Source organism: Syngnathus floridae, chromosome 2, assembly GCF_059516105.1.
Source record: "Syngnathus floridae isolate MCC-2025c chromosome 2, RoL_Sflo_1.0, whole genome shotgun sequence".
Taxonomy (NCBI): domain Eukaryota; kingdom Metazoa; phylum Chordata; class Actinopteri; order Syngnathiformes; family Syngnathidae; genus Syngnathus; species Syngnathus floridae.
This window is the reverse complement of record NC_142414.1, coordinates 14,134,477-14,149,454: the sequence shown is the minus strand read 5'-3', so window position 1 is coordinate 14,149,454 and position 14,978 is coordinate 14,134,477. Positions and strand designations below refer to the sequence as shown.

The 14,978-nt window shown below is 41.7% G+C and overlaps 1 protein-coding gene across 3 annotated transcripts; it reads right to left on the bottom strand.

The window, feature by feature from the left end:
• Positions 1-1,270: 1,270 nt before the first annotated feature.
• kcnc4 (potassium voltage-gated channel, Shaw-related subfamily, member 4) lies at positions 1,271-14,644 on the bottom strand. 3 transcript variants are annotated; one of them, XR_015855297.1, is made up of 6 exons: positions 13,650-14,644; positions 9,673-10,597; positions 9,397-9,573; positions 6,296-6,476; positions 2,671-2,731; positions 1,272-2,524 (listed from the first exon to the last, which is right to left on the bottom strand). XR_015855297.1 is itself a non-coding variant. In XM_088366384.1 (4 exons), exons 1-4 carry the CDS (start codon positions 14,280-14,282, stop codon positions 6,403-6,405), a joined length of 1,809 nt encoding a protein of 602 aa, XP_088222510.1. In that variant the 5' UTR covers positions 14,283-14,644; the 3' UTR covers positions 4,127-6,402. The 3 variants fall into 3 exon arrangements, 1 of the variants encoding a protein (XP_088222510.1); XR_015855295.1 differs by having other exon boundaries at positions 1,271-2,731; XM_088366384.1 differs by lacking the exons at positions 1,272-2,524; positions 2,671-2,731 and having other exon boundaries at positions 4,127-6,476.
• Between the last annotated feature and the right edge of the window lie 334 nt (positions 14,645-14,978).

Genomic DNA, 14,978 nt, shown 5'->3' with positions numbered 1-14,978 from the left:
TCAAAATCATTCAATAAAGTATGACAAAAGTATGAAGAAAGTAGTTTGCTTTTTACTCACAGTAGCTCTGTTACGATTTATATTGTGAGCAGGTTGTTTGTATACATTTTATTGAATGAAACCCTCCCTGACCTGACACCCTCTAAGTTGTGGGACTACAGGCATTTGATCTTGTAATATTATTGTAGTGCAAACAAACTATAAAATTGTATTGTGCTTTAATTATTAATACCAAAACACCTTTCAAGTCCAACTACTAAAGGCACAAGGATGGGGTCACAGTGGTTAGTGGACTGCGCTGCATTTCGGAGGTCATGTTAAATATTTAACAAGAGCGTGGTCAGTATAGTGCAGTTGAAGGTTGTAGAGCAGAGGTCCCCAACCCCCGGGTCGTGGACCGGTACCGGTCCGTGGGTCACTTGGTACCGGGCCGCATAGCCGCACAGGAAAAAAAAAAAGATTATCGACGATCAATTAATTCAGGTCAAGACGCTCGTCCCGGTCACGTGACAAGTTGTATTATTTATTTATATAAATATATTATTTATTTATATAAAGGCCGGTCCGTGGCGCAAAAAAGGTTGGGACCACTGATCGGTGGAAGGAATTCTATTTTGCCAACTATCATTAACTGCTTAAAAAATATCATGTCTCAGGCCCTAACAATTACATAATTAATCACATGGTTGTTGGTGGTAAAATGTTTAGGAATCTTTTGCATTCTGTATAAGCATTAATATATTTTTAATTGAGACTTTAGTTTCTGATGAAAGACAAAAAAAGGTGATTAATATTCATGAGCTGTTCACGTCTATTATCCATTTTTAATTGATTCCTTTCAACATGTCAGGAAGCGAGCATTCCAAATGGACAAGGCACTATTTCAGGGATTTAAGAGGCAGAGGAAAATGTACGTGCTAATGGTCGGTTTGTATGCCAGATGACTCGTAATGGCCAAGGCCTCTCTCTCGGCGCTCGCTAATAAGACTTTGCCAAACGGTGGCCGGAGCTCAGCAGAGGCTTTCAGGTAGTCAAGGCTCACTTAAAAGCTTTTGCAACTTTGCACGTTAGTTATACGAGTTGCGGAGTTTTAATTTTTGGCATTTCTAAAATAAACTATAATATTGTTAAATAACAGCCAACCTGGAATGCACCTGTGGTTTCGAAAACAGGGAAAAAATGTGCATTCAACCTTAGATAAAAGCAGTGTGACTACTCATTGAAGCATCATATTGAGAACGACAAATATTTGTATCCATTTGTGCGTCAACTGTATGTGTGACTCTGCTATTCAAAGTACTTCTTTCATTTCAGGTCTGGATTTTTCCACTCTTATCGTTTGTAATGGGCTTTTGGAAAAATGCAAGCACGTCAGGCAAAATTCCACATCCCATTATCCAGATGTGCATACTTTCCGAATGATTCCCGAAAGAGGATCTTGTCATCCCTTTTCCTTTTTCTTCTGCAAAACAGAGACCGATACTACGTAGTCTACAGATAGATAGACACTAAATGTTCCTGTAATAGGATGAGCACCAGGTTGCGCAAGAAGTGACACACACACGCGCGCGCGCGCGCACACACGCACACACACACACTTGGAGTGGCATCCATTAGCTTTCCACAGAGCATCTGATGCTTTTGTGGTGGTGGTGGTGGGGGGAGGGGGCAGCCTTTAGGTTAAATGTCCAATGAGGAATTATTCTTGTGCTCTTCACAGATCGTTACATCTCCATTACCACTCACAGAAGCCGATTGATTTCTTTTCTTTTTTTTGACTTTTGGCTGCAGATGTTATTATGGTCAATGGGCTTTTTAGCTCATGTGGCAGGATGCTTGCAGCCTGTTGTGCGCTATGTTGATATTGTGTGCCCCACTGGTATTAAACAAGTGTTTGATTACAGTGGAAGTGGAGTAGTATTTTTTTGGAGGGAGGTTATTATTAAGTTGCATCTTTGACAAACCACGAGTTGAAGTAAATCGTGATTGAGGCCATTAAGTTGGATATAAGGAGACCCTCCCTCTTAGAAATACTGTGTGTTTAAAGCTCACTTTTGATTGACAGTTCTTATGGATAAAAAAAACATGTCGTTCATTTTTTGTTATTGTGACACAGATTGGCAGTCGGTACTTTGTCCAGATTGCCCCACCACTGAATGGCAAGTCCATGAGGAGGTGAGTTAGATTTGATGATTATTTTGCAGATGAGCCTAGGATGGCGCACCTAAGTGTGGACTGCGCCGCTGTGGGAGTGATCACAGGTGACTCCAATCAAAGGGCCCCTTTCATTCTTCTTAAATGTGGCAGTCCAGTTGTCACTGCCAGTCTGAAAATGGTGCAGATATCCAGTTTTTGACATGGGCACATAGAGCTCCAAAATATCTGGGCTGTGAAATGGACACTTGGAGAATGCTTCTACTCTCCTATTTGTTTGTGTGCTTGACTGTTTGATCAGTCTTTTGTACCTCTGAGTATGTGCGCTGTCATTTACTGGTCACCAGTCCATTGTTTGTCCTGATACGCACTAGAAAAAAATGGACAGATGGAAGATATTAAAAAGCTGAAGAATCCAACTCTTGTGTTGCCATAAAGGGTAAAAAAAAAAAAAGGATTCCACAGGAAGTCAACAAGGTCCTTTTTTCACTTGCAGAATCAGATTGAGCCCCTCACCATGGAAACTGTGTTCCCTATCGTCATGACAACCGTCAACCGGGAAGAAGAGCACAAAGCCCTGAAAAGGGGAGAAAACAATAAATGCACGGTATGAAGGTTGACATTTCGAGCCCTTGCACGTTCTCTTCCTCTCACGTTCCTTCTCGTGTTCCTGAACAGCTCTGATTTCAAGAATCCTCTCAGTCATCTGGCTGCAAAACGCTCCGCTACCTCTGGGAGCAGTTGCATTCTATTACTATTTAGATGCAGTAGCTATACTAGTATCCCCATCACGCTATGTATTTTATTCAAGTAATGAAGTCCTGATGGGCCAATCACACTACAGATGTTCACAATGACACGTAGTGGATACTCAACAATTGGATGGTATTTAAATTTGCATCTGACTGTTCATATTCAGGTATCCTGCTTTCCACACCTTTTTTGTCTACAGTTTGTACTATGTGTCCTCTCTGCATCCATTGCAGCCTGGTCATCCTAGAAGAGGGACCCTCCCATCTGTGGTCTTTTCTCAAGGTTTCTCATTTCCCCTAGCTGGAGTTTTGAGTTGTTCCTTGCCCTCTTGGGAGTTTAAGATCAGTTTAAGATCCGGGGATGTTTGAGAATATCTTTCGTTCTTCTCATGTCCTGAGTGTTGTTGTTAGTCACCTAAATGTTGAACAGAGGCTGTGATTTACCGAAGTCAAATTCCTTGTTTGGCACGCTCAAACATGGCGAATAAAAAACTCTTGAATCTTGAATCTTGAAAACACACAATTCCATAAGAAACCTAATACATGTCTTTGCATTATGCATATTGTACGGGTCATTATCGCAGTAGCGATACTTTTTTGATATATTGACATTATTTAAAAGGAGAAATTAGTGCATATTGTTGCTTTGATTGGAAACATTCTCAGGGTTAAGCGGTGATCAATTAAACAGTGAACATTTTAGAAGTATAATAAACAAGTAAAAAAAAAAAACAAGAAGTAAAAAAACCCAAAATTGGTTACACTGTGTGCCACATAATGCCATTATAGCTTCTATTCAAAGCTCATGAAGCACCACAACACAAAAGTGTGCTCTGCAGATGCCTAATGCCATTCATCTCCATTGTAGTCATTGTTTTGTATTGTATTGACGTGACACACACACACACACACACACACACACACACTTGCAATAATTATACCGCCACATGTCGGTAAGAAAACAGATTAGCCGTCTTTTAAATTCATTTAGTGACATTATCAAATTAATTGAGGAAAGGAAACGCATTTATCGCTGCTTTGTGGCTTCAGGTTTGAAATGAGACCAAGCTTCTTTTCACGTGTGTGTGTGTGTGCGGCAATTAGTGTTCCCTGCCATGGCGATATCCTCTGTAATTTAAAAAGACATTTTAAATATATTAATTGTACTTTCAATGGGCAAAGATGATTTAAGATATGTATTGTCAACCAAGCACCACTGCATCACCATTGTAACATACAGTATTTGTATCTACTGAAAATATAACAACAAGCCTTTGATTCCATTCGGAAAGAAAACATTCTTTTTTTATTTTTCAATGCGACACTGCGCTTAAAGGGGGGTCTATTGAATTCATATGTGCATAGTGACACGAGACTACATTCTACGCACACACGCGGCATACAACGACTGATGTGCTTCTTTGTCATTATCAAAATAATACATTCTTCATTCATGGTACGTACATGTGTCATATCTATTTATATACAGAGAAGTTACAAAAACCAAAAAGATAAAGAATATAGGACTGTGCTACATACTGTACAAACGGTACAACTGTGCTCATTATAAACAATGTCTACACATGGATTTGAATGAACTTTTAATAAACATAAGGCCACTATGGTAGACTGTGAGGATGACTCGTGTATACAATGTGGAATGCAATTGTCAACAACAGCTGGTTTCATCACCGGAGGTAATCCGGTTACTTTACAGCACAGAATCCAGCTGCATTACTCAACCAGAGGCCTCAATGGTGCCAGCTCATGAAAAGACACAAAGGCTGAATTTACACACTGCTTCAAGGCATATTATAAAAAAATAATATTCCCATGTCGCATGTCTATTGTGATGGAACTCATGAAACAACACACAGATTGCACTTAAACCATTAAAGTCTAAAATCGGGCCGTTACAACAACTTCGATCTGTTTGGCAGTGTATTTTCCCCAGTTCATGTTCTGTGCACCATTAATGAACTAATGGAAATGTTTATATTCTTGTAGTGTGGCCTATTTATATCATATTTAATCTATTTATACCTCTACATCATATTTACTGTCATGTGTATACAGCTTGAATGTAGCATATTTACTGTAAATCATACGGTGGATATAAAACATCTCTGTTAAAATGCCAGGTTTTGGTGATGTTAAAGAAAGTGACACCACACAGGAGATGGGGCAGTCTTCAGAATTGACCTTCATATTTGTTAAATCGGAGCCAGCACAGACCTGCCATGATGTAAGTGCCTCTGATTAACCCCAGATAAAGTTGCGCTTTTGCTGTCATTGTTTTTTTACTTTCTATTGTTTGCAAAGACTATCGGCTATTTTGAATTGTTTTTGTTTGTTCCCACTGTGACTCATGCCCCATTTCCAGCTGAAGAAAAACAGCCTCAAAGCACCAAACTTTACAATATGGTGTTTTTGTGCCGATGTGTTTGCGGCAAACATAACTTTTGGAATTATGGTCAAAAAGATCAACTTTGGTTTTATTCAACCTTGACACCTTTTCTCACGTGTATGGGAGGTTTATTTGTAAAACAAAACAGTCATTGAGTTGTATAGGTTATAGGTCACATTAATGGTGGAAACGTTTTTGAGATGATTTACCTTCTGGATTTAGACCATATTTTATTGTCCATGTGTTTATTGTAATTTATATTTGAATGTTTATTTGGATTACCCAATCTGAAAATGCTTGATTACAATTGATTTTTTTCTCTTTTTCCGCTGCCAAAACATGGCATTGTTACTCGATCTTGAAGCATGCAGTGTGAATCCAGCCTTGAGTTTTTTGTTTTTGTTTTTTCCCGCATGAGTGCACATTTGGTCCTGACTCAACCAGCGTCGGTACATCTAATGCCACAGGCAGACAATATTGCACCACATGAATTTTGTACTCGAGTCAACACAAAGAGTACAAAGGGGATGATTTCACAAATTCTGCATTGTGCGTGATGACGACAGAATTCTCTAATCCTAACCTTAAACCCTAAAAAGAAAACAATCTTTCATCTAAACCTAGTTCACAGTTACTATCACGCTATACAAAAACGCCCACTGGCCAATCACAGCACAGCACTGAGCGGCGTCACTACGTTGAGTTGAGGAGAGTATTGCATTTGATTTATTGTTTGTATTTTGTGTTGTTGTAGTTGCAGTCATAGCTAAAGGTCAATTAATCCAAATGGGGGAAATAGCTGCATAGTTTAAAAAAAATGAATGTAAAGCAGAGGTAGGCAAACATAAAGATAGCATGTAAAATTAAATTTAAATGATGCTACATTACTAAAATCATGACCGGCTCGTACAACACTATATCACGCAATACATGCTTTAGAACATGTGCTATTTACATGGTAAAAGATGCAACTCATATTCACCTTAGTATTTATACAGGGGAACATAAACCTGAAGAATTGACTCAAGAATCCTTCAGGAAGGGGAGCGGAAAATAGTTTATGCTTTTTCCCTCCCTGATCTTAGTCAATCAGCATCCGCTCAGTGAGGTGACATCCGGCTTCGTGTGGTTTGCAGGGGTCGCCATCTTGTCTTTACAAGTCTCTGTTAGAGCAGAAAAAGATTTTTTTTAAGCAAGACAACTCACAAATGCAGGGTTAGCGTAAAGAAAAAAAACTCCTAATGTAAATTGTTAAGGATTTTGGTTAATATCGTACCATGTAGTCAGGGTAATACAGTGTTTCAAAGAAAGTTTGACATAATGCTAAGTTGCTATCAATTGCTATGCTAATAAATATATAATATATATAATATATCCTTTCTGGACTTCCATCCGTGAAATAGTATTACGGCACGGGTCATTGTAGCGGCAGCTCTCTACATAATTGTACAACTGTCGATCAATATTCCACAGCACTAGACACTTTAAAGTTCATAAGGACTTTTTCTGCATCCGTTCACAGCAACTGTCTCTGCTACTGGTATTGCTACTGGTCACTTTAAATTGTGCAACGGTCATCAACATCATCTGCACAACTAGCATTGCATTGTAATGACCGCATCACTTTATCTTTGCTTGATGACTCTCTGCATCGTTACATCTGTCATTGGGTGCACTAATGGTACTCTTTCATTACGGAAAGACTTTGTCTACTTATGTGTCATGTCTTTGTTCATCGTAATTGCTTATTACTGCAAAACTAGTTTAGCTCATACTGCCGGAGACAAATTCATTCTGTTTTACATACTTGGCCAGTCAAGCAAAAATGCTTCTGGCTGTAATTACGTACAAATAGTAGGCTATGCTACAATGTAAAAAAAATAGAAACATAAGGAGATTTTGTTTTCAAACGGGTACTAGAGCCAATGCTAATAAATTGTAACTGTAGTAAGGTGGCACAATGAAAAGACAGACTGCGTTACCTCATGTCATGCAGTCAGGTTATATTCTAAGTGATAGGTCGACTTGATAACATGCTAAGAATTGTTAAACTAATACATGGCAATAGCTACACAAGATCATTAAGACAACCAAAATTTGTTTCAATGTTCCTTGATAAAATGCTATAATGCTCAAAATAAATGTATGCAAATATGTTGAACTATAGGACCAAAAAGAAAATATAAACCCATAAAGATTTTTCATTTTACTCTTTAGTCATTAGCAGTGTAGAAATGATGGGAATGAATGTAAAAGGTAGTGTTTCCACTCCGTTTTGTTGATGGAGAGCTTTTAATGGCAATCATGCCAGCGCAGTCGCTTGAGGATATGGAAAATCGTTGACGTTCACGTGGCTCTTAGCAACACTCGAGAGCTCGGCTGACCATGATGTTCTTTGTTAGAAAACAAGCAGGTTGTCCTTTCGCACAAATAGAAAGCGCTTCTTTCAGCCAGCGACGGTTTTGAATTTGTGTGCGTTTAACACAATTCCACAATTCCTGGAAGGATTTCGAGCAGGTGTAGGCAAGCTAGGTCACGCAGGTCACAAACAGCCCAACTTTACTTTCCAGTCCTCTGGGCATTCATGTTATCGAGTTCTAATTTTTTGGGCATTTATTTGTCATTTTCCCATTTTCAATTTTGATATTTGTGAGAGTTGCTGACTTGTGTGTGGGCCACGTGGCATCAATTCCCGCTCAGTGGCAGTGTGCATGTTGGTGAGGCTGGTTGTTCATCTCGCTATGTGCCCTACGACTGTCTGGTGACCAGTTCGGGGTGTCATCTGCCTTTCGCCCGATGTCAGCTGGGATAGGTTGCAGCATTCCCGCGACTCTGTACAGGATGAGCGGTGTTGAAAATGGATGGATGGATTTATTTATCAATTTTAGCATGAAGTAATTGGTTAACTGAGTTGTAAATACAAAAAGATTGCAAAATAAATATGTATTTTGAATTAATATATCAAAAGTACATACTATTTATTTAATTGAGTTGTAAATACAAAATAATGCAAAATAAATATGTATTTTTAATTATTATATTAAAAGTACAAAATATTTGTATATTTTGTATTTGTGAATCATTTTTAATATAATTATCGTTGTTGTATTATCAATCAATCAACTCATTATAATAGTTTAATAAAATAGACTAATCTACATGTGAATTCGATGTATTTTTTCTTTTTTTGTACAATTGTTGAATTAGTCATTCAAATTAAAATCATTACAAAAATAATAATAAGAATTACATATTTATTTGGCATTTTAGTGGCATGATTATTTATTCCGCATTGAATGAGGACAAGAAAATGGCTGGATGGATCGTACAGTAATGGTATAATTGTGTTACTTTTGTAGCGCGTTACGCTCAACAGTGAGTGTAATGGGGATCATGGACAGCGTGCACATGGCTCCGAATTGAATTAGCCCCTCCTCGTTCACTCTAAGATTGAGTTTTGAGATGTTGTGCTGTTGTTGCTCTACTCTCTATGGCTTTTGCTTGTGAGCGGTTTTTGAAAAATGTGTCTGACATGTCCACAAAGAGGCCTCATTTTCATTTCTGTAACGGCTTGAAAAATTAATGAATAACTAAATCAAAACATGTATTTAGTAGTCTCACCAAAGCCAGGCTACACTGGCTCATTTCTGTGTTGTTGTTTTTCCTTGATGTCCTAATGGGTTTTGTGAGGAAAATCATCTCTGGACAAAGTGCAGATTTGCAGGCAAATGACTAAGTGGATGTCGAGCAGTTGGACTTGAGCTGGGAAAGTCTGAATTGGTTGCCCAATATAGAGCTTCTTCACACGAGCTTTTTTTGATGGGGTGGGTGGGGGTGTGGAAAGCACTATTGAGTACCAAATGTTTATTGGTTTGCCGACAGCTAGTTTTCTGCGCACCACTAATAATTAAGTGTTATTTAATAATCTGTGCACCTCCAGATTTTAGAGATGTCATGGATTTCATTCATAAATATGTGAACAGCAAACCTTGCATGATGTTTTTTGGCACAATCTGATGTGAAATATGAAGGTGATTCTTGTATCATTTTCTAGGATTTGTGCTGTTATGTGTACTAAGTCACCATAGTGGACGCTGGGCTCTCCAGGGGTGAGCAGGAAGCAGGTAGCTTCTTTCTTGGTCCGATCTCTTCCCCGGGGGCAGCGCAGTGACCATTTTTCACTGGGAGACAGTGGCTGAGTCAGGCTGCAGCCTTCCTCCTCAGAAAGGGTCACATTTGCGTCGCCGTTCTGTTTGGAGTCTGAAAAAATAAGCCAGATAAATGCCAACGCTTGCAGCCACTGCCCCCGCATTATGTACACGCCGTGCACTTCTACTTTGAGGACAGCGGCTGTCTGACCTGTTCGGCTGTCGTCGGCCGCCAGCGGACACGTGTCGCTCTGAGTGCTTTCCCTGCACGAGTTGGTTTCCGACTTCTCGAAGGATGCCGAGTTGGTCTGAGCCTCGGGATTGGGGTTGTGCTTATTCTTTTTCTTGGGCAGCTTCTGCTTGGCCATGGCTAGCGAGTAGTACATTCCAAAGTTGTTGACTATGACCGGCACAGGCATGGCGATGGTCAGCACTCCGGCCAGAGCGCACAAGGCCCCCACCATCATGCCCAGCCACGTCTGCGGGTACATGTCTCCGTAGCCTAGCGTGGTCATGGTGACCACGGCCCACCAGAAGCTGATGGGGATGTTCTTGAAGTGCGTGTGGTTAGCGCCCGTGGGATCGTGCGGGCTAGCTCCGATCCGCTCGGCGTAGTAAATCATGGTGGCGAAGATGAGTACTCCCAACGCCAAGAAGATGATGAGCAGCAGGAACTCGTTGACGCTTGCCCTTAGCGTGTGCCCAAGCACACGCAGACCCACAAAGTGTCGAGTCAGCTTGAAGATCCGAAGGATGCGCACAAAGCGGACCACCCGGAGGAAACCCAGGACATCGTTGGCCGCCTTGGATGACAGGCCGCTCAGACCCATCTCCAAGTAGAAGGGCAGGATGGCCACAAAGTCGATGATGTTCAGCGAGTTCTTGATAAAGAGCACCTTGTCCGGGCAGCATGCAATCCGCACCAGGAACTCAAAAGTGAACCACAGCACGCACACCCCCTCCACTAAGGTGAGGACGGGCTTGGTCACCATCTCCAAGCGCTCCTCCGTTCGCGTCTCATTGCCCACCAGCACCAGCTCCGTACGGTTCTGCAGCTCGTTGAAGGCTTCGTGGGTCTCCAGGCAGAAGGTAGTGATGGACACCAGGATGAAGAAAAGGGACGCCAGCGCCACTCCCTGGTGAAAAAACACCAGACGAAATTTCATCGTAAACCTTCTCAGAATGTTTGTGAACAATAGGAAGTAACTCTTGACCTGTAGCACTAGAACAATAGTGACACGTCTGGCTCCCTCTAGTGGTAGCCCAAAGAATCACTGAATGAGCTATTCAACCTGTCTTTTAATAAGAAACCCAAATATAGTTGAGAACAAGTCCTGATTCCAGACTAAAGTTTATACAGTTGAAGTACGAAGGAGTGAGAATCTTGTGGGAAGATTACTTTGCAAAACGCAATGGCTAGCCTGCTTGCTAACATCAGCCATTCATTTCAGCCTCAGAAAAATGGGTGCCATTAATCCACGTGACAGAAAAGACTATTATTAGCCAGTCCCTGAATGATTATGCTATGTCTGAATTTCCACCGACTCTCTTTTCAAATCAGCTTAGTCGTTGAAATGTAAATTACAAATGGTATTTTGAACTGATGCTACAGACATTCCAACTACAGCGTTGGAGAAGAAGGCTAAAAATCATCACCCGAGCCCTTTAGCCTGTTTTCTCAACCAATCTGCCTTGGCTTAGTGACAGAAGGGTTTGTTTACTGCTGGTGAAATACGTGTGACTTGCAACCCGAGTGAGAAGAAAGTGGTTTGAACAATGCACGGATGGAACACGGTGAAAAGGTCCATCGTGTGGAAGGTACATTGAGTTGGATGGACCATTACATATAATGTCAACATGTTATGTTAGAGCTGCACATTTGATCCGTACACACTGTGTGTTGTGGTCATACAGTCAGCATACTGATTAATGATTCATGTGTAACATGGTGCAAATAATGAGAAACAAAGAGTCATACCGTCCCTTTATCAATGAACAATATGTCACGCCGTCAGAAGATTTAATGAACCCGTTGATGGTTTACTAAAAGCCTGAACAAATTGTATCGCCCTCGCTAAATAAATAATCCCGCAGCTGGATAAATAATTCTGCTATCTGTGTGTGTGCGCGTGTGCGTGTGTGTGTATTCCATGAATGTGTTTATACATTGTGAAGCTACTCATCTCCCATTTAGGATGAAACTCAACCACTGCTTTCGGGTCAAGTTAGGTAGGGTGTGTTTTATTCACATTTGGCCAATTGCCACCGAATTTCTTAATGATTTAAAAGGTGACACCGAATTAAATTGAAGTGTTGTGCCAAAAATGAATTTCAATTTAGGTCTGTGCTGGAACACTATGTTCATGTTTGAAACAATTTTATAGTAGTGCTACAATATTTGAAACTCCTGCTATTCAACAAATGAGTACGTTAAGTCTTTTTTTTTTTTAGAATTATTCATTATGTTGTCTGATCTCTTTGCATGAAGGCATAAAGGTGAATCTGAGTGCTTATGAAAGAGAGCCAGTGATCACACTTCACCAGTGGAAACTTTAAACAAGTTGAAGAGATTTATCAGGATGACCACGTGGCACGCACGCACGCACGCACGCACGCACGCACGCACGCACGCACGCACGCACGCACGCACGCGCACACACACACACACACACACACACACACACACACACACACACACACACACACACACACACACACACACGCACACGATACAGTCAGGCCATCCAAAAGAATTGTAATAATATGTAATGGTCAGACACTGTACACTCGAGCATGTTTACATCATATTTAATAGCTTGTGTACCCTCCAACTTAACATGTTTACATTGTATTTAATGGTCCATGCACCGTAATCACAACACTGCACCTTTTCAGCACAAGTGACAAATATTTGGCAGCTAGCCTGAGAACCTAATTTAGCAGTCTACATGTGTTCTCCATGCTCGTCCTTGTCAAACATCAAAAGTACACACCAGTCACAAAGTGAAGTACTTAGAACATGTAGAATGGTCAATTTGCTTCTCCCTAGCTGACATCACTTGTGTTTAAAAGGTCAAGATTTTCATTTCACCTGAAATCTTTTGTGTAACTGTATTCAAATGTATCATTGAGCCAAAAGGTGATGCCTGAAATGTGATCAAGTTCAAGGTTGCTGACAAAGAAGTCCATTAAAAGCTCGCTTAGCTCTTCTGCCATTAGCGTGTACATTAAATGCTACTTTCAGATGAGTGTATCCACCATAAAAGTGCTACAAGAACAAGAAGCCTTTTCTCTCCACTAAAAACGCTTTTTCCTTTTTGCTGATCCTATTAATAAAATGATGACATCTGAAGCTCAGCTCAAGCAGACGCCGGTAAAGGAGACATATTGTGCATTTTGGTTTTCAGGATTTAAAAAGGTTACAATGTGTCTGTGAAATGCTTTCATCACTACCACAAGGATCAAGAATAATAGTGGTTTTATTTTTCTCATCCATCCATTTTCTACACTGCATGGTTATTATCATTAGGGTCATGAGTGAACTGGGAAATATCCCTGCGGATTTTTGGTGAGAAGTGGGGTCCACTCTGAACTAGTTACCAGTCAATGGCGGGAAGCATATATGCTAACAATGGACTCGCCAGTGGATGTAAGTGTGCATATCTCCCATGCACCTGTGCACAGTGACAAATAAATTTAATCTCGGATATAAAAGTGAAGCAAAGCCAATAATGATCTTGAAAGTGATTTTCTGGCATTAAACATCTTGTAGTGGGATTAATAATGAGCTATCAGGATTTTACTTTGTGGTGTTTGTAACTTTTTGATAATTGCACATCCCTTGGGTCCAATTGACCAAGAGACATTGTTGTTTCTCTGAAACAAAAGCTACCTGTTGTTTGAGCAACAGATGCCTCCCCCCAAAGAAGATGTCGTAATAATAATTACAATTGTAATTAAGCGAGATGGGATTCGATTTAGTTCTCAAAATCAAAGCAACCTATTAAAAGTGGTAGTGGTGGAGAGAGGTATTTTAAAAAAAGCAGGAAACGCATCAAAAGTGTTTTCCTCGTGTCAATAGTTATTATAATGAAATTACAAAATGATGGTCAATATCGACCCTATTGTTGATCTTGAGAAACAAAAACTACCTGTTGTTCAGCAACACGTGTCCCTCCCCAAACTCACCCTGGCCGCTTTGGACGAGTAGGGGTCGTCAAACAGGGCCCAGATCTTGGGCTGCCAAACTTCACAGCAGCCCCTTGACCTGCCCGGACACTCCTCGATGCCAAAGCGGCGCGGCGTATCGCCGTCGTCATCGCCGTTGTCGTCCGGCTCGGGCGGCTCGAAAGTCTCCAGTGCTTCCTCGGCGTCGCGGTGCTGCCGGTAATTCATCCAGCAGCAAGGCTCCACGTCCGTCTCGTCGATGCCCCAGAAGGCCAACTCCTCCTCGAAGAGCGGCCCGCACACGTCGGCCGGGCAGTGCAGCTTGCCGGTGCGGTAATAGTTGAGCACGTAGGCAAAGATGCCCGGGTGGCGGTCGAAGAACAACTCACCGCCGGTGCTGCTGCTGGGCGGCGGCGAGTTGCACGACTCATCGGAACCCACCTGCGGCTCCGGGTGGGCCAACCACGCCAGGCGGGTGCCCGGCAAGGTGCGCAGGGTGCTCTTGTAGGTCTCGTGGCGGGTGCCGCCCACATTGATGATGATCTTATCCGAGTCTTCACCTCTGGACATGTCCTCCTTCAAGCATGATTTGGACGGAGGCTTGTTGCCGGACTTGCGTCCACGGTAAGACGAAACGCACACAGAGCTGATCATCGTCAAATCGGCGCGCTGGATGATGACTAGCTCCTTGGGTCAAAACATCAAGCGCGCCCTCATCGCAGCTCCGAAGCTCAGCGAAACCACCTGTTTGCCAACCACGCGCGGATGTAGCTCACTTTATAGTCCGGCGCGCGGATCGCAGCTTGTGCGTGTCGGCGCTCCTTGCAAAACCTCTCACGCCGTGCGCCTTTTTTCTTCGGATTGTGCAACTTTTCCCGCACCCGACCAATCCAAGGAAGACATTCAACAGTTGGAGCAGATGTGCGCCAGTTTCCCGGCGGGGATTCTCTGTTGATGCGATGCGTCTCTGCCTCTCCCAGCGACGCGACGCCGCGCAGCTCGACAACAAGCTCCTCTTTAACGCTTTCACTGCTGGCTCTTCACGCAACCACTCCCTCCCCATAATGTCACATGTCATAATGGACGAAATAATATGAATATGTATATTAATAACATTTTTAAATGAACGTACATTTTCATGCATGCAACGATCTTTAAAATTAGACCCAATTCCGTTTCAGCACTCGACTATAAATGTTCAATGTTATTGTTACTATTTTTTTTTACAGTATTTACTTGCTATTCAACGGGATACATATGGAACCCGGCATTAAATGTTCCAGAATGCCAACAGAGGCTGAAACATGGCAGCAAAGCGCCATTCTTTAGTGGGAACGAAACTCCTCAACT

Bases quoted from the DNA above. Each gene is read 5' to 3' on its own strand.
- kcnc4 (XM_088366384.1), bottom strand. From the start codon at position 14,282: ATGATCAGCTCTGTGTGCGTTTCGTCTTACCGTGGACGCAAGTCCGGC. The intron at 9,574-9,672 runs GTCAGACAGCCG...TTATTTTTTCAG, and splicing joins GGCCGACGACAGCCGAACAG to ACTCCAAACAGAACGGCGAC. The intron at 6,477-9,396 runs GTGACTTAGTAC...CTGCTCTAACAG, and splicing joins AGAGCCCAGCGTCCACTATG to AGACTTGTAAAGACAAGATG.